General features: G+C 49.2%; 1 protein-coding gene across 3 annotated transcripts in view; it reads right to left on the minus strand.

Moving 5' to 3' along the window:
* The window catches only part of CSNK1G1 (casein kinase 1 gamma 1), a 101,541-nt gene that overhangs the window by 4,935 nt on the left and 81,624 nt on the right, over nt 1-14,982 (minus strand). For 2 of the 3 annotated variants that reach the window (XM_050309326.1, XM_050309325.1), the window contains 6 exons: nt 14,484-14,568; nt 12,494-12,642; nt 10,878-10,982; nt 7,067-7,174; nt 3,536-3,642; nt 1,270-1,293 (listed from right to left, as the gene is read on the minus strand). In XM_050309326.1, the coding sequence (XP_050165283.1) occupies nt 1,270-1,293; nt 3,536-3,642; nt 7,067-7,174; nt 10,878-10,982; nt 12,494-12,642; nt 14,484-14,568 (578 nt within the window). The remainder of the gene's footprint in view (nt 1-1,269; nt 1,294-3,535; nt 3,643-7,066; nt 7,175-10,877; nt 10,983-12,493; nt 12,643-14,483; nt 14,569-14,982) is intronic. The other variant, XM_050309327.1, reaches the window with a different exon arrangement.

Raw genomic sequence — 14,982 nt, forward strand, 5'->3', positions numbered from 1 at the left:
CCTTCCTTCATGACATGGGCAATGGTGGGTAAGGGGGAAAAGTCAGGGGGAGAGAGGATGGAGGATGCACGAGTGATGGTTTTGCATGCAGCGGGTAAGGGAAGAAGAGGCTGAGCAGCACTCGACTCCTTGGGTACCCAAGAAAGGGAGCTGACTGACTTCTGGCTGGTTTTCCTTGTGACTGTCTTTTTAGGCTCTTAGAGGTCCAGGGAAGGGTTCAGGAAAGGAAATCCTGGCAGTTCAGACAGGCAGAGGCAAAACACCAAAATAAAAGAATAAGGCAGGCTGACAACTACAGAACGTGATCTCTCTACATGCAGACAATGCCCAAGAGAACAGCCCCAGACTACGACATACAGAGAAGCCAGAGATGCCAGAGGTATTGGAGGTGATGCCTATGGAGAGCAGGGCAGAGGCAGTCAGTCTCCCATCCAACAAGGACATTCCTCACCACACACGGGCCTGGTCCCCCCACTCTGAGGCCATTCACACCCATCAGCCCTCCTTGAGATAAAAATTCTTCATGTGAATCTCCACTTGGTCCCCTGCTTACTGGGTATGTGGTTTCCCCAAGGGGCAAGGAGGGAGGAACGTTTCCATGGGACCACCTGAGACTGAGACACTACCGGTGCAGCTTCGAAACCCTGATAAAGCCCTGAACTGAGACTGGACCAGTGCTAATCCCAACCCTTCCAACCCTTCTTTCCTGCAGAAGCCCAATCACTTGCACCTCAGCTGGCTGAAAAGGAGCTGCCTCCCACCCACTCTCTCCAGCAGGGGCTCTATCACTAATGGGGACTCCATAGTCTTGTCTTTCCATTCTCTGTGGCCTGTGCTTCTCCAGATGAGACTCTCCAAGGAAGTGACTGCCTCCCCTGGATACCCAGCACAGGGTTTTCCCTCCATAATCGTCTGTGTGAGGAATTCCTGCAAGAGGCCCAACAAGCCTGGTCCCAACTCTGCCCAACTCCATCAGACATCATCTGCTCATGGACATAAACGTTTGGGGGAGATGGAAAGCCAAATAGGAAAGGATTAAAGTCTAATTTTACATCCACGTGTTCAGAGATCAGCCGAATTGCTCGGCCTAGTGTGGCCGCTCAGACACAGCCCATACCCTCCCCAGGATTGCATGTGGCTCTAAAATCAAAACAGCTCTGGGTTGGTTTTGACTTTGTGCTTTTTTAGGGTTTGGTGGGTTTGGTTTTGCCAACCCCAGTCTAGTCTGGTCCGCTCCCCCTTGCATGTGGACTGGAGAGAGGGACTCACCACAAGTTGAGCATTTTCAGGCAGCTACAGAGAGTGTAGAGAAAAAACACAGAAAGGAAGAAAGAGCGATTAGTTCACAGAGGTGGGATGGAAGCGAGTCACCGCAGCCATGCAAACATGCAGTGCAGAGGCAGACACACACCAGGCCTGCCCGCCGCCCGCCCCAGCCCTCACACCACCTCTGCCCTCGCCGCGGTGCCACTGACAGCCGCCACCTTCTCCAGGGGTTTTCCACCTTCCCCCTGTTTGCCATGGAGGTACCAGTCCCATCGGGTTCTAATCTGGGGCTGGGATCAGAAAGTGACTCCGGGCCACCATCTGCTCTTGTCCCCTGCAGCTCCAGGAACAACAGGGCCTGATGACGGATCTACACCTGGAATCAACCCTCCAGCAGGATCCATGTCTGAGATCAGGAGTTTTTCTCCAGCACACTACAGGCAGAAGCACTGGCACAGCTCTGCCCTCTGGAATGCCAGGGAAAGCCCCTTCTGCTCTTGTATATTGTCTCAAAACACAGAGCCCAGCTCCACTCCTGCCAGCTCTCTCTGGCACACTTTACTGCAGAGCACAATCCCAATGTCCTTTGCCCTTCTCGTGTGCCTGAGGGGATTTCTGATCACAGATGCAGGAAAGATGAAGCCAGTGGTCCCTGTGGCAAGCAGAATGAAGAGGACTATGCTTGGGAATTACAACAGACCCCAAAGCTGTCAGTGCAAAGCAGCTTATGCTCTGCTTCCCAGCACCTCCAAAACCAATCTGGGAGCACACAAACAAGAGCTGGAGAGAGACAGAATAGCTCCATGTCCCTGAGGGACAGGGCCTGGGCAGCACAGCTCTCCCATGCTCCTTCCCACCTGCCTTGTTGTCTCCCCTGTACAGGGAGTGGGGGCTGGACACTGGCCTCACTGCAGGAACATGGGCTGGAGGTGTTCCTGATCCTTCCTTGCACTGGGTTGTTGCATCAGAACTGTTAAGACTAACAATGTGCCCCATCCTAGGAGCCACATGCCTGGGGGGTACCCCCTTCAGAGCCTGTGACGCCAAACTGGTGGTCCCTGCTGGCCACACTAAGAGGAATGTTGCCCACTCTGCAACCTGCACCTCAAGATCTCCACCACCCTGCGGTGCCTAATGAGGACCCTGCACCAAATCCAAGGCTTGCTCCTTGGGCTCAGAGGAGAAGGTGTGCCTGTTACCACTGGGATCAAGGCAAGGCCAGGCCAGCTACCAGCGAGCAAGATTCTGCACAGGTGCTTCCCGAGGGAGGAGAACAGAAGATCTTCAGGACAACCAGCACAGATGACAATACGCAGGGACCTTTCTCATCCACACACTCTTCCTTGCACCTGCCAGATTTCCTCTTCACCCAGGAGTGCCCACAGAGGCTGGGGCAAACGACGTGGGACAAGTGGCAGCAGTATCATCCAGTCAAATAATAACCAGGCAGCTGGGCCATGTCCCAGCACTGACCAGTTCAAAGGCAGCCCTGGCCCCACTGACCCCTCGCTCAGGGAGCACCAGGATTCCACAGTGACCCACCAGGGACCTGGTCTAGTTCAGAGGCAGCAAGAAGGTGCTATGTTGAGGATCATGCAAAAGGTGACACGATAGTGCCGGAAGCAGCATGTGTGCACAGGAGGCCAAAGTGGGCAAAGCAGCGACTCTGGACATCCGTTCTCACTCCTGATCATGAGCTACAGGAGAGGTCAGTTCAGAAGGAGCACCTTCTCCCCCACAAGCTGCTTCTGGTTCCTCTCATTCAGCTTCCACGGAGCTGGACCAAGACAACCCACAGGGAGAACTACCCATCCCTGCAGGACTTACTTTTGCACCGTTCTGAATACCTGGCACTCACTTCTCACAGCCAGAAATAAAGTGTCAACTCTCAAACCAACGATCTCTTCACTGAGCTGTGCTTGAGCTACTCCTACACTCAGCACAAGAGCACAGTGCATTCTCCCTTTGGAAAGGGGGACGCTCTGCAGGATTCCAGAAATCAGCTCCCAGTATTTCAGGATCTGTGCCACCATCTACCTGGCAGGACATGCTCTGAGTAAGAGTTATGTTCTCCAGGCATGACAAGTGTCAAAGAGAAGCAGCAGCAGCAGCAGCACTGAAGGCACCATGCACAAAAGCAGCAATATGCAAGGAAAAGGGCACAGGACACGAGCATCGATTACTTTCCCACAGGAAAACGTCCCCACTCGCTTCCCAGGAGGAGGATTAATGACCAACCAGTGGAAAGCCTGTTGTAAAGCAAACGTACTTAGCTTCCTCCACCACCTCCACCTCTGCCTGCGCTGTGATGGGTGCGTTGGAGTGTGCTCCCGTTGGGTCGTCCACGTTCAGCTCCCCGTTGGTCGAGCTCACCACCTAAACACAAAGGAACACCCCATTAAAGAAGCTCCCCAACAAGGAATGCTGTGGGAGTGGGAAATCTGCAGGATAACTGTCTGCTCCTGTCTCTTTGCACCCTCTCAGCAGGTTCAGGTTCTGTCGATGCCTTCGAGTGGCCGACCTGGTCCATCCCAAGCAGAGCAGCAGGAAGGGGATTGTTCACTAATTCCCACTCCCACGTGTGCCCACTACACGTCGTTCTAGCTTTGGGAGGCCACTTTGGGAGCATAGCCACTGGTGTGGGCACTGCCAGCCCTACATAGACACGTGACCTGGATAATGTTGATTGTTTTACCCTGACACTTTTAGAGATGAGTGGCTGATCCTGTTGCCTGGCAGCACCATGGGAAGAAGCCACTCCAGAGCCACCAGTCTCTCTCCTTACACAGACCGTTTTTCGAAGTACTTCCTCACCCAAAAGCTACTGACATGGTCTCTCATCTCTTGCTGCCTCACAGCTGCCATGATGGCTCACTTCAGCATTTCCATTATGGTAATGACCATCCAGCTTCCAGCTCCTGGCAGCTAGATGGTTAATCACTGCTCCACTGCCACAACAACCACCAAGGAAGTCCACATGGGATGGAGGTTTGGCTGGACCTTCCACATTCCACCTCGACATTAGGATAGGCACCTGGAGCTGCTCTTGGCTCCAGAGCTGTAAGGATGCCTGGTTCCCCCTCCTTCTCCTCCTCTTCACCTTTCTACAAGGCAAAAGGAGGTATCTCCCATGGGGTGGGAGTCAAGGTGCTACCCAGAGCTCCTGGTGGCTCTGGATGACCTGATCACCAGATATGAAGGGAAGGGAGCCCTTGTAGCAGATGCGCCCTCACTACTCAGCACATCCATCCATGTTCATTTTGAACACTTCAGTCCTACCAGCAGCTGCTGCTTTTGCCCACCAGGCCCCAAGGCCGGGCTCCGCCAAGGTAGGTCAGGACTCAGCTCATGTGATGCTCAGAGCTCTCCTCAAGTGACAACTCCTTGGCTTCTCTTCACCCCTCTCCCAGACTCATCATGCCATGGGCCCACCTGGGTTCTCCACACTCCCACGCTTCCCACCTGACTCTGCAACACTGGCACTTAATTGTGCTGTTCCCAGGGCTCTTCCCACATGTTGTTCAGCTACTTGTTCAGTTCCATTTTCCAAAAGACTTTGATTTTCCTCCTCGCTTTTCATGTGCTGCTGCCTCATTTTCAGGTGGCAAATTCAGCCTTAAAGGAATTGGTGGTTCAAAGGTGCCCAAACACCCAAGGGTGCAGAATGAATTGGGGTGTCTGTCGAGAAACAATTCCAGCCTCTGCAGCCAAACGCAGCACATTTCCTGGTCTCAGCTGCATGTAAGCAGAATTTTAACGCTTACAGTGGCACATGGAGGCTCATAAACTGCTCAGGTAGTTGCATTAGTGCTGTAGCTACGTAGCTACAGGGAAACCATTCCCCTTACATTAAGAAATATGAATAAAAACATCTACTCTGTACTGAGTGCTGGAGTCATACAATCACAGAGCAGTTTGGGCTGGAAGGAACCTTTAAAGCTCAGCTCGTTCTATCCCCTGCCAGGGACAGGGACACCTTCCACTTGACCAAGTTGCTCCAAGCCCCGTCCAGTCTGGCCTTGAACACTCCTCCAGGTCCCTGTCTGCTCATGTCTGAGATCAGAGCTACATATTTATTAGTTCTTCCTTGTCTTTGTTTCTCTGCTACTCAGTAAAATATCTTTAAATGAAAAAAGAGCCAAAAAAATCATTCAACCCAATCAAGTATCAGGAAAAAGTAAACATTTCAACCTAATCTGCATTTCCCTAGGGACATCCTGGACTACCCGTGTCCTTGGCTCAGCTCTGTCCCATTCCAGGTACTAATTCCCATTTCACCAGAGCCAGTTCTCAGAGTGTTGTGTCTGACAGCAGAACAAGCTCTCATAGCAAACCTCTGCCAAAGAGGCAGTGATATCAGTGTTCTTGTTTGCCTGGATGATTCCTGCACTTCTCCCCAGTACGTTCAGCCGGCTCACACTGGCACTAGTGTAAGAAGGTCCCTCAGTGAGCCTGGGTGACAACCTGAGCAGGTAGGACTTCACAGAACCCTGGAATCACAGAAGAGCTTGGGTTACAAGGGACCTTAAAGCTCATCTTGTTCCCACCCCCTGCCATGGGCAGGGACACCTTCCACTATCTCAGGTTGCTCCAAGTGTCATCTAACCTGGTCGTGAACACTTTTGGGGATGGGGCAGCCACAGCTTCTCTGGGCAACCTATGCCAGGGCCTCACCACCCTCATAGGGAAGGATTTCTCCCCATTGTCCCATCCAACCCTGCCTCTGGCAGTGGTAAGTTGTTCCCACTTGTCCTATCCCTCCCTGCACTTGTCCAAAGTCCCTCTCCAGCACTCTCGGAGCCCCTTCAGGCACTGGAAGGGGCTCTCAGGTTCTCCAGCTGAACACCCCCAGTTCTCCCAGCCTGTCTCCAGAGCGGAGGGGCTCCAGCCTTCGGAGCATCTCCATGCCCTCCTCTGAACTTATTCCAACAGTTCCATGTCCTTCTTGTGTTGGGGACCCCAGGGCTGGAGGCAGCACTGCAGGGGGGGTGTCACCTGAGCAGTGCAGAGGGACAGAATCCCCCTTCCCCTGCTGCCCATGCTGTGGGATTAGCCCAGGGCACGAGGGGTTTCTGGGCTGGGGCATGCCCAACCTCTCATCCACCAGCACCCCCAAGTCCTTCTCCCCAGGGCTGCTCTCCATCTGTTCATCCCCAGCCTGGATTGATACCATGGGTTGCCCCTACACAGGTGCAGTACCAGCACTTGGTCTTGTTAAACTGCATGAGATTCCCATGGGTCCACTTCTTGAGCTTGTCCAGCTCAAGACATTGTTCATTCCTTGGTCATAAACAGGAGTTTTTCAGGAATTAAAGAATTTATTGGTAGTGCTACCTCCAACCCTGTCACTGTCACACATCCCCTTCCTTGCAACCATCCAGAGATTTACCTTGTGGCCACCATGCCCTCACACTGGTGCTGGTCTGCTTTGGAACAGCTGAACTCTTTTCTCAACATTAATGGGGATTATCTCCAACAAACTCTATTTCAGTTGCTCATACCACCCAAGAGAACCTCCAAGACGAGAGAGAGGGTGCTTTATAGACCAGACCTGCTAATACACACATACACACCCTTTTTTGTCCTCAGTTTGACAAATCTGAGTTCAAAACAGCACTTGGAAGAAAAGCTTAATCAAAATGGTAACATCAACAGTGTTGCCATCACAGCTTGGATCCCACAAACCCACAGCCTGAGCATTACGTATGGGAGAGGACCAGTGAGATTGCTCTCCTGACCACAATGTTGCTGTGATTTGAGGAGAATTCAGGGACTTTAACACACCAGAAGGAAGAGGTACCTGCACTGATCCTCCATGTCGATCCGCAGCCAAATGAGATGTCAGGTACGAGGTATTTGTCTGCCGGCTTGGCTGGATCTCCCACTCCCCTCGGCGATCTGACGACGCCTGCTCATGAGAGAAACAGAAGAGAGGGTAAAAGGTGAAAGAGAGGAAGAAATAAAAGGGTGTTGGTTAGTGAGTTAGTTTCTTTGCAAAAAGCAAAGCATTTACACTTCTAGCTGGGCTAGAATTTCCTTTTCCCAAGTGCACCTCGTTATTTACATCTGTGGTGGCTGCAGTGATCCACTGCTGGAGTGGATTTTGTCTCCTCTGTCTGATGAACAAAGAGGAAGATCTAGTCCAGAACTTCTTTCTTTCCACAGTTTCATTTTCATGGATTTCAGCATAGAAACAATCACGCTGCCAACATTTCACTCTGTCTGTCAGGTCACACATACCAGACCACTTGGCATGGCAGCAAGGTTGGACAAATGAGCTGAACCTCCCTTGAATACATAATTTTAAACTCAAATTTGCTACATAAAACAAAGCCAAACACTTCATTTCACCTGATTCCATTCCACACACTGATTCACTTGTGCAGTGCAGAAGGAAACATCCACCACAACTGCTTGACTGGAGAGAGGGTTGGGGGCTCTTTGGGTTTCTGCAGAAAAGTAGATAGAAACTTTTGCTAACAAGTTTCCTCTCTGTCCCAAACAGATGCAAAAGTCAGGCAAGTAAATGATTAGATTTTTTTTTTTTTTTTATTGAGAAGAATCCCTTTGTACTTGCCTGAGAAGCTTCTGTGGGTCACCCAGCTTTGATGACAACACATGCAGTGCTCACCTAAGACCCAGGAGTATCTCAGTGCACCTGAACCCAACTGACCCAAGTGAGAGGAACACAAGACTTGGAAGTGTGGGACAAACAAATCTGTGTTAGCCTCAGGCCTCAGCTGAATGAGACACCATGGATCTGTCCAGGAAACAAGAGGCTCCACTGAATAAACATCAAGTTCTTATCAGTGAAGGTGAAGCAGTAACCAAAGGGAGGGGCCCAGCACACGGAGAGACTCCTGAAGTCTCTGAACAAACCTCATCACCCACTAGTAAATTGTCAGTCTACTAGAGCAGGAGCACATCCAAAAAGCAGGGAAAGTAAAAGAGAAGTCTCCTGGCATTTCATAAAACATCTGTTATTGTTCCTTTCATTCTGACTCCCTCCCAGAGTGACCCACGGAGCTGCTCTTCCTTCCAAACAGCCACCAAATCCAGGTGCTACTTCCCTATAGGTATCTTGTCGTAGGATCATAGAATGGTTTAGGTTGGAAGAGACCTTAAAGATCCTCTGGTTTATCAAATCTTCTTACTATACATCCTTTCCGTCAGCCTGAGACTCTGCTCATGCTTTTTGTCCTCGGTGACACTCAAAGGAGAAGCACCTCCCTTGGAATATTTTTTAATGGTTGTAAGTCACAAGAACAGGAACAACTGGAGACATTGAATGAAGGTTTTATAAGGTGGTGGAAGGCAGATCCTAAGTGCTGCTTCTTCCACAGTATTGGGTGCTTGGCCAGCTCAGGGTATGAAACAGTACCATGGTACTTCAGCACTGGGAGAGGCAAACTCCTGCCAAGGGCCTGCAAGCATTTTCCAGGAAAGGCTCCGGTAGCCACAAGAGCCAGATTTGTCTCTTTTAGCTCTACAGCCAAGTATGTGACAAACTGGGTTTGAAGTTGGCTTGAGCTGAGCCCAAAGCAACCCAAAGGAGTGACACTGAGGAAGTGATGCCTGTGGAATTTAGAACAGAACAGAACAGAACAGAACAGAATAGAATAGAATAGAATAGAATAGAACAGAATAGAATAGAACAGAACAGAACAGAACAGAATAGAACTCCTGGTCCTGCACAGGGCATCCCAACAATCCCACCCTCTTTCTGAGAGTGTTGTCCAAATGCTCTTTGAGCTCTGGCAGCCTTGGTGCTGTGACCACTGCCCTGGGGAACCTGTTCAGTGTCTGACCACCCTCTGGGGGAAGAACCTTTTCCTGATATCCGACCTCAACTTCCCCTGACACAGCTTGGGAGCCACGAGTTCCCATTAACACTCATCACCTTCCTACCAGCTTCCAAATCATATGACAAGACTGGCACCTAAAGACAGGGGGGACAGAGCTTACCCATCACCCATCTTTGATTAAATATCCTCACTTCCCAGAGGAATGGGATAAAAAAAAGGATATCACATACGACAGCTCTTTACTAGGCGTCAAGTATTGTAAGAGATCTGCAGTTATTATACCCAAGAACAAAAATAAGGCCATTAAATCCGGAGACCCAAACCCACGCCTCCAGTTCACACTCGAGATGTTTCTTTTTTCTCATTTTTCCTTTAGAGAAATCTTTTGTTCAAGACTTAAAAGGAATGTCCCTTGGAAGAGAGCTGTTTGTGTTTTGGTGAGAAGAACCTGATTTTCCCTGTGTTATATTAAATAATTCATCATCCTAAGTAATGTTTAGGTGAAAATATGACAAAAGTTGCTGTGCAATCCCACATCCAGATTATCTGTGTGGCTCAGAAGAAAAAGCTGCCTGCATATTTTGGGACTAACACAGATTTCTTTGGACCTCATACTATAATTTGTGAACTAAAATGCTTGAAAATGAAGCCAGCTCCAGTCAAGGAAACATGATGCCTCACACACACACCCCCCCTCCCCCCCATGAAGGTCTGTGGTCGAGGTGGACAACTGGAGATTCCACCCAGAACTGGGAGGTTAATGCACCAATCAGGGAATTTATTAAAGCAGATTATTGTGGCAGGGCTCACACACCAGCCCACACTAATCACTGCACAAACACTGCACCGCACATGCTGCAAACCACCCGCTTCCAATAAGGGGTGTTCACCCTGACTGCAACTGATGAACTGAGATGTATCCTAGTCTATGGTAGTTTCTCGACCCTTCATGACCCAAGGAAAGCTGAGCCCAGACAGGTTATGACACCTCAGACTTGATGTTCCACCCTTGAACCCCAGTTCGAGGAACTGTGCAGGGGCAGTACCAGCAGCCAAGGAGCTGAACAGGACAGAGGTTGAAGGAGCAGAGCAAGCCCAGATCCACTCCCTGGAAATAAGAGCAGCAACAGCTCCAGCCAGGAGCCACGGCTGGAGATCTACTGAACATCTGAGCAGTTCAGTTAACACAGAAAATCCAAACTCTCAACACCAACAAAGCAGTACAATGAGAAAGGAAAAAATAGGGTAATTCAAATTCAAAGCATGGCAGTTCATCTGGACCACGATGCCCAGCCTTCCCAAGGGTGCCTGCCCTGCCAGTCCTTTGTGCTCTGCAACACTCACACTGTGAACTGGACGCTCCAAAAAGGATACATGGGTGTATATAGGACACAGATCTCTACTGCAGCCACGCGCTCCATGGGCAGAGGGCACCTGGGACAGGCTGCTATTGCCACACCTCTCAGGCTACTCCACATCCATGTGCTATGAGTAAAAGCACCCCAAAAAATGTTGTAGGTCAGGGCTGGATCATTGAATTAACCAGCTTACACACAAACTACAGACAAACAATCCATTCCAAATTGGAATCCATTTGGTTCATGAGGAATTCCACTGGTGAATACAGTATTTCAACAACCTGTTGCTTTGACAAAATTCTCTTCAAATCACAATCCTGAAATGAAGCAGGGATTGTCCTTGTCATGACCAAGAATCAGTCCCAACCACCTGTAATGTCATACGGCATCTGCTTCTCCAGTGCAAGAGGAATTCTGGGAGGGGCCAGAGCCATCATGAGCAACACACCTGATTGCGAAGGGCCTGCTGGGATGGTCGATCCCGGTGGACGTGGCTGTCTCTTGTTACTGCAGATGTCCCAGAATCTACATGAACAGATCCCACAGGAGTAGGCTGGAAAATAAGGTGCTGGTTAGGATGAAGACTCTCACATACACAGACCCACTGTGTCAGGCTGTGAGGAAGCAGGAAAACATCTAAACACTGCCCAAAGGTAATAGCCAAGGAGAATTACAGTCGGGGCTATAAAATCCCTGTGATTTGATAGCCATGTGATTTAATGGTGGACACCAGCCCCAAATATCTTGTATAAAAATTAATTAAGAAGATATTGTTAGGTGTCAGTCTCGGTGTCAGATCACACCTAATGTGTCTCACACGGGGTTATTACAACTGAAAATATACAGACTTGTTTTCCTCATCCCCTCATCTCACCACTTGTAAAAATCACGCTTGCACAGAAACAGGACGTGTTAAAATTAAAGCTTCATCTGCTCTCTCCTCACCAAAGTCATAATCCTTGCTCCCAACACTGAGATCTCCATAGCAACCACCACGGTTGGCAGCAGTAGCATGCTTGTTTTACAAGGTGCTCTTTATCAATTGCCTTTGTAATTAAAGAAAAATGAGGAGAAAATCTTGATTCACAAAGGGAATGATTTCTCAAGAACTGTTTTGGGCACAGTAAACATTGGGAATGCTAAATATAGTTGGGACAGTAAAGCAGCAGCAGTGCCTAGTTCAGCACTGAAGACAATGAGTTTACAGGTGTCATTGCTGGTGTTTGGGGTGAGTCATGAGCAGGTCTTCTTGAGTACAACTAGCTTTTGACAAAGAAAGCAATGTAATGAGATCAGAGTTACGGTCCATGTGGAGTCATGGAACTGCTAAATGGAGCTTGGTTATTCCAATATTTCCTTGTCATGTGCCATACAGAGCTGGTTCAGCCTGTGGAGTATCTACCAAAATATTCTGAGCTCAGGAGGGCAGGCTTAGATTAGATATTTGGGAGAAATTCTTCCCTGTGAGGGTGGTGAGGTCCTGGCACGAGCTGGCCTGAGAAGCTGTGGCTGCCCCATCCCTGAAAGTTTTGAAGGCAACGTGGTCCAGTGGAAGGTGCCCTTTGCCAATGGAAGTGGGGGGAGAACAAGATGAGCTTTAAGATCCCTTCCAAACCAAACCATTCTGGGATTCTACTATTCACTGAACATCCATCAGAGCCTTGCCTGGATCTCCTGTATGTTCTTGATGAGAACTTGACCATTACAGGAGTCTTCAATGATTCTCCTGCTTTAAGATGGATTTTACATATTTGTCTCCAATCCTGTGTTAGACCAGAGGGAGTCCAGTCGGGTCATGTTCATTGTCACAGGGGGAGAAGTGGGGCTTGAATATCCTACCAGCGCAAGCCCAGAGAGGTGGGAAGGGGCCTTTGTCTCTCAGGGAAACTTTGAGGCACAGAAAGAATCTCCTGAACACAACATCAGGACACTTCACTGTTTTTAGAAGTAAAAGACTTGACCTTAAACATGCTGCCATTAATTGGGATTATCAGGGACAAAGAGGCAGAGGTGTGGAAGCAGCCCCTGGAAAGCAAGGAGGAAGATTTCAGAGGGAAAACTCACAATTGGCCTGCCGACCCAATCATAGGCATAGTCAAAGGTGTAGCCTTTCTTCTCAAACAGCTCCGTGAAGATGGTTCGCAGGTAATCGTAGTCTGGCCTCTCAAAGAAGTCTAATCGTCGAACATAGCGGAGGTACGTGGCCATCTCCTCTGTGGGAAAACGGAAAGGCAGCAGCTTTTATCCTGAATCTTCTGAATGGGTGGTTAAAAAACAAGGTCAATTCATGCTGTGCAAGAATTGTGTGGGCTGCCAGCGCTAGCTCTGGCTTTTCCTCTACAAGGAGTGGTTTTTAATAACAGTCCACAGCGGAAAACAATTCAAACACTTCTCAATCAAAGATGGAAGTCCCACCTCTGCTCTACCTCACATCTGACTTCCACACCTAGTTTTAATCTATACCTTTGTATAAAATAATCACAATGAGAAATAAACTCCCTGAACCTGCCAACAGACTGCTCACATGCATTTAAAATGTTGTTGCTCAGAGCAGCTGTGGCTGCCCCATCCCCAGAAGTGTTCAAGGCCAGGCTGGATGGGACTTAGAGCAATCTGGGATAGTGGAGATGTCCTGCCCGTGACAGGGGGCAGAACGAGATGAGCTTTAAATACAAACCATTCTGGGATTCTAGGATTCTGTGAGTCTATAAAATAGCCACAGGCATCTCATCTGGGGAAGGAAAGCAGATGTTGGTGGGCTCCCCGTGGCACCCATGATCTCCAGCAGCAACCACGGTGTGGCTGCCCAGAGCACTGTGCTGCCTGACGTCATGACATCCATCAGAGACTTGAATATTCCAAACTAGACTTTTGAGGGAGAGGCTCCAAGGTTAGCTTACCTGAACAGAGTTAATTTACACACCAGGGTTTGGTGTTAAGCTAATTAACTGCTTTCTTGCACTTTGCATTCACAGAGAGCTGAGTTCTAGGAACCCATGTCCTGCCCCTTCCCAGCTCTTCCTCAGCTCATGTGGAGACACACTAGAGTGGCGTTGCCTTTAGCAAACAAAAATAACAACAGCTTTGCTTATTGATGCTTAACTCCCTCTGTGGCTTGCAAGCTTCCATGTCACATGGAAGTAAAAGAGGAAAAAAAAGGAGGAGAAGAAACCCCTCTTCCAAGTACCTCCAAAAGGTGGAGGACCAACCAGTTTTTGGTGAGGGAGGAACAGAAATCAGTTCTCCCATCTCCCATCAGCCCAGACCTGCAGGTGTGATCAAGGTCTGAGCAAGAGTGTTGGGAAAAAAGATCTGAAGCTGTTGTGCTTGGAACTAAGTGGATTTTGGAATGACATGTCTGGGGAATTAGCATGACTCAAGTGAACAATGATATCTTTCCAGGATTGCTGATTCTCATGCTGGGAAAGAGCCACGTGACATGACGACTCCTACAGGAACGGGACTTGTTGTGGGTGCCCTCCTTCATGTCAGGACTTCAGAAAACACCCAGAAACTCCCCCCACACCCACTCTGTGAAGGCCACAGGGTACCCAGGGAGGGCTTTAACTTGATACCCTATTTAACTGGAGAAAAGGCGTGGCTAGAAGCACATCTTTAGTTAACAACCCCCTTAATACTGCTGTCAGAAGGTGGAATTCACAGACAGACATGCCATGCCATCTTCCAAGCTGGCCACCTACACTCACAAAACCCGTAAAACCTTGCATTTGGAAAAGAATTAATTCAGTACATCCAACACGGTCATTTGGGAGCGGGAAAATAATGAGGAGCTCTTTTGGAAGGAAGCCAAGAAGCCAGGGAGGCACACAAGGTCCCCGAGCACTGTCCAGGCTCCTTGATGGGAAGAGTTAAGCTCATTTTAAGTCCTCAGGCCCTGAGTTCTAACAGCAGATCCAGCTGTTTTCCACCTTGAGGAACAACATGATGCACATACATCACCCAAATACTTTCTGCCAGAGGAGCTCAGGACCATCCTTTTTAACAAGGTCTGTCCCCCTCCAGCTGCACTCACATGGTCCCGTGAGGGCTTTACCTGGAAAGTTCTCACAGAGAACTTCAACCGGAGTGTTTCTCTTTGTGTCGCCAATCTTCTGATACCTCTCTTTTAAGGTGTCAGCCTGCAGCGCACAAAGACAAAACAGTTGTGGAGAAAGAGTTCAACCATGTGAGAAAGGACATGCTGTATGGGAAGAAAAACAAGGTTTTTAATGCCCGTTCTGGGTGGCATCAGGAGATGTTACTTGTAACTGAACTGCCTCCTGACTACACTGACCAGGAACATTTTATGGGCTATGGGCAGAGAAAATCCAAGACCATGTTCAAACCATCTTCAGTAAGGAAAGGTAGGACCCTTGTTAGTGTCTTACAAGGCTCCCTTCTCACAGTTCAGTCCTGACGGCCGTGCAGGGAAAGTTTCATGGGAGAAGCAAACAAAGCTGCAGGAGCTGGGATGGCACATCAGCACCTCCCCCAGGCTCAGGGCAATCGGCAGCTGAGCTGCCTCCACAAACATCTGCAAAATATGTCCACTG

This window comes from Myiozetetes cayanensis, unplaced genomic scaffold (assembly GCF_022539395.1).
Source record: "Myiozetetes cayanensis isolate MyiCay16 unplaced genomic scaffold, myiCay2020 scf14, whole genome shotgun sequence".
Classification (NCBI taxonomy): domain Eukaryota; kingdom Metazoa; phylum Chordata; class Aves; order Passeriformes; family Tyrannidae; genus Myiozetetes; species Myiozetetes cayanensis.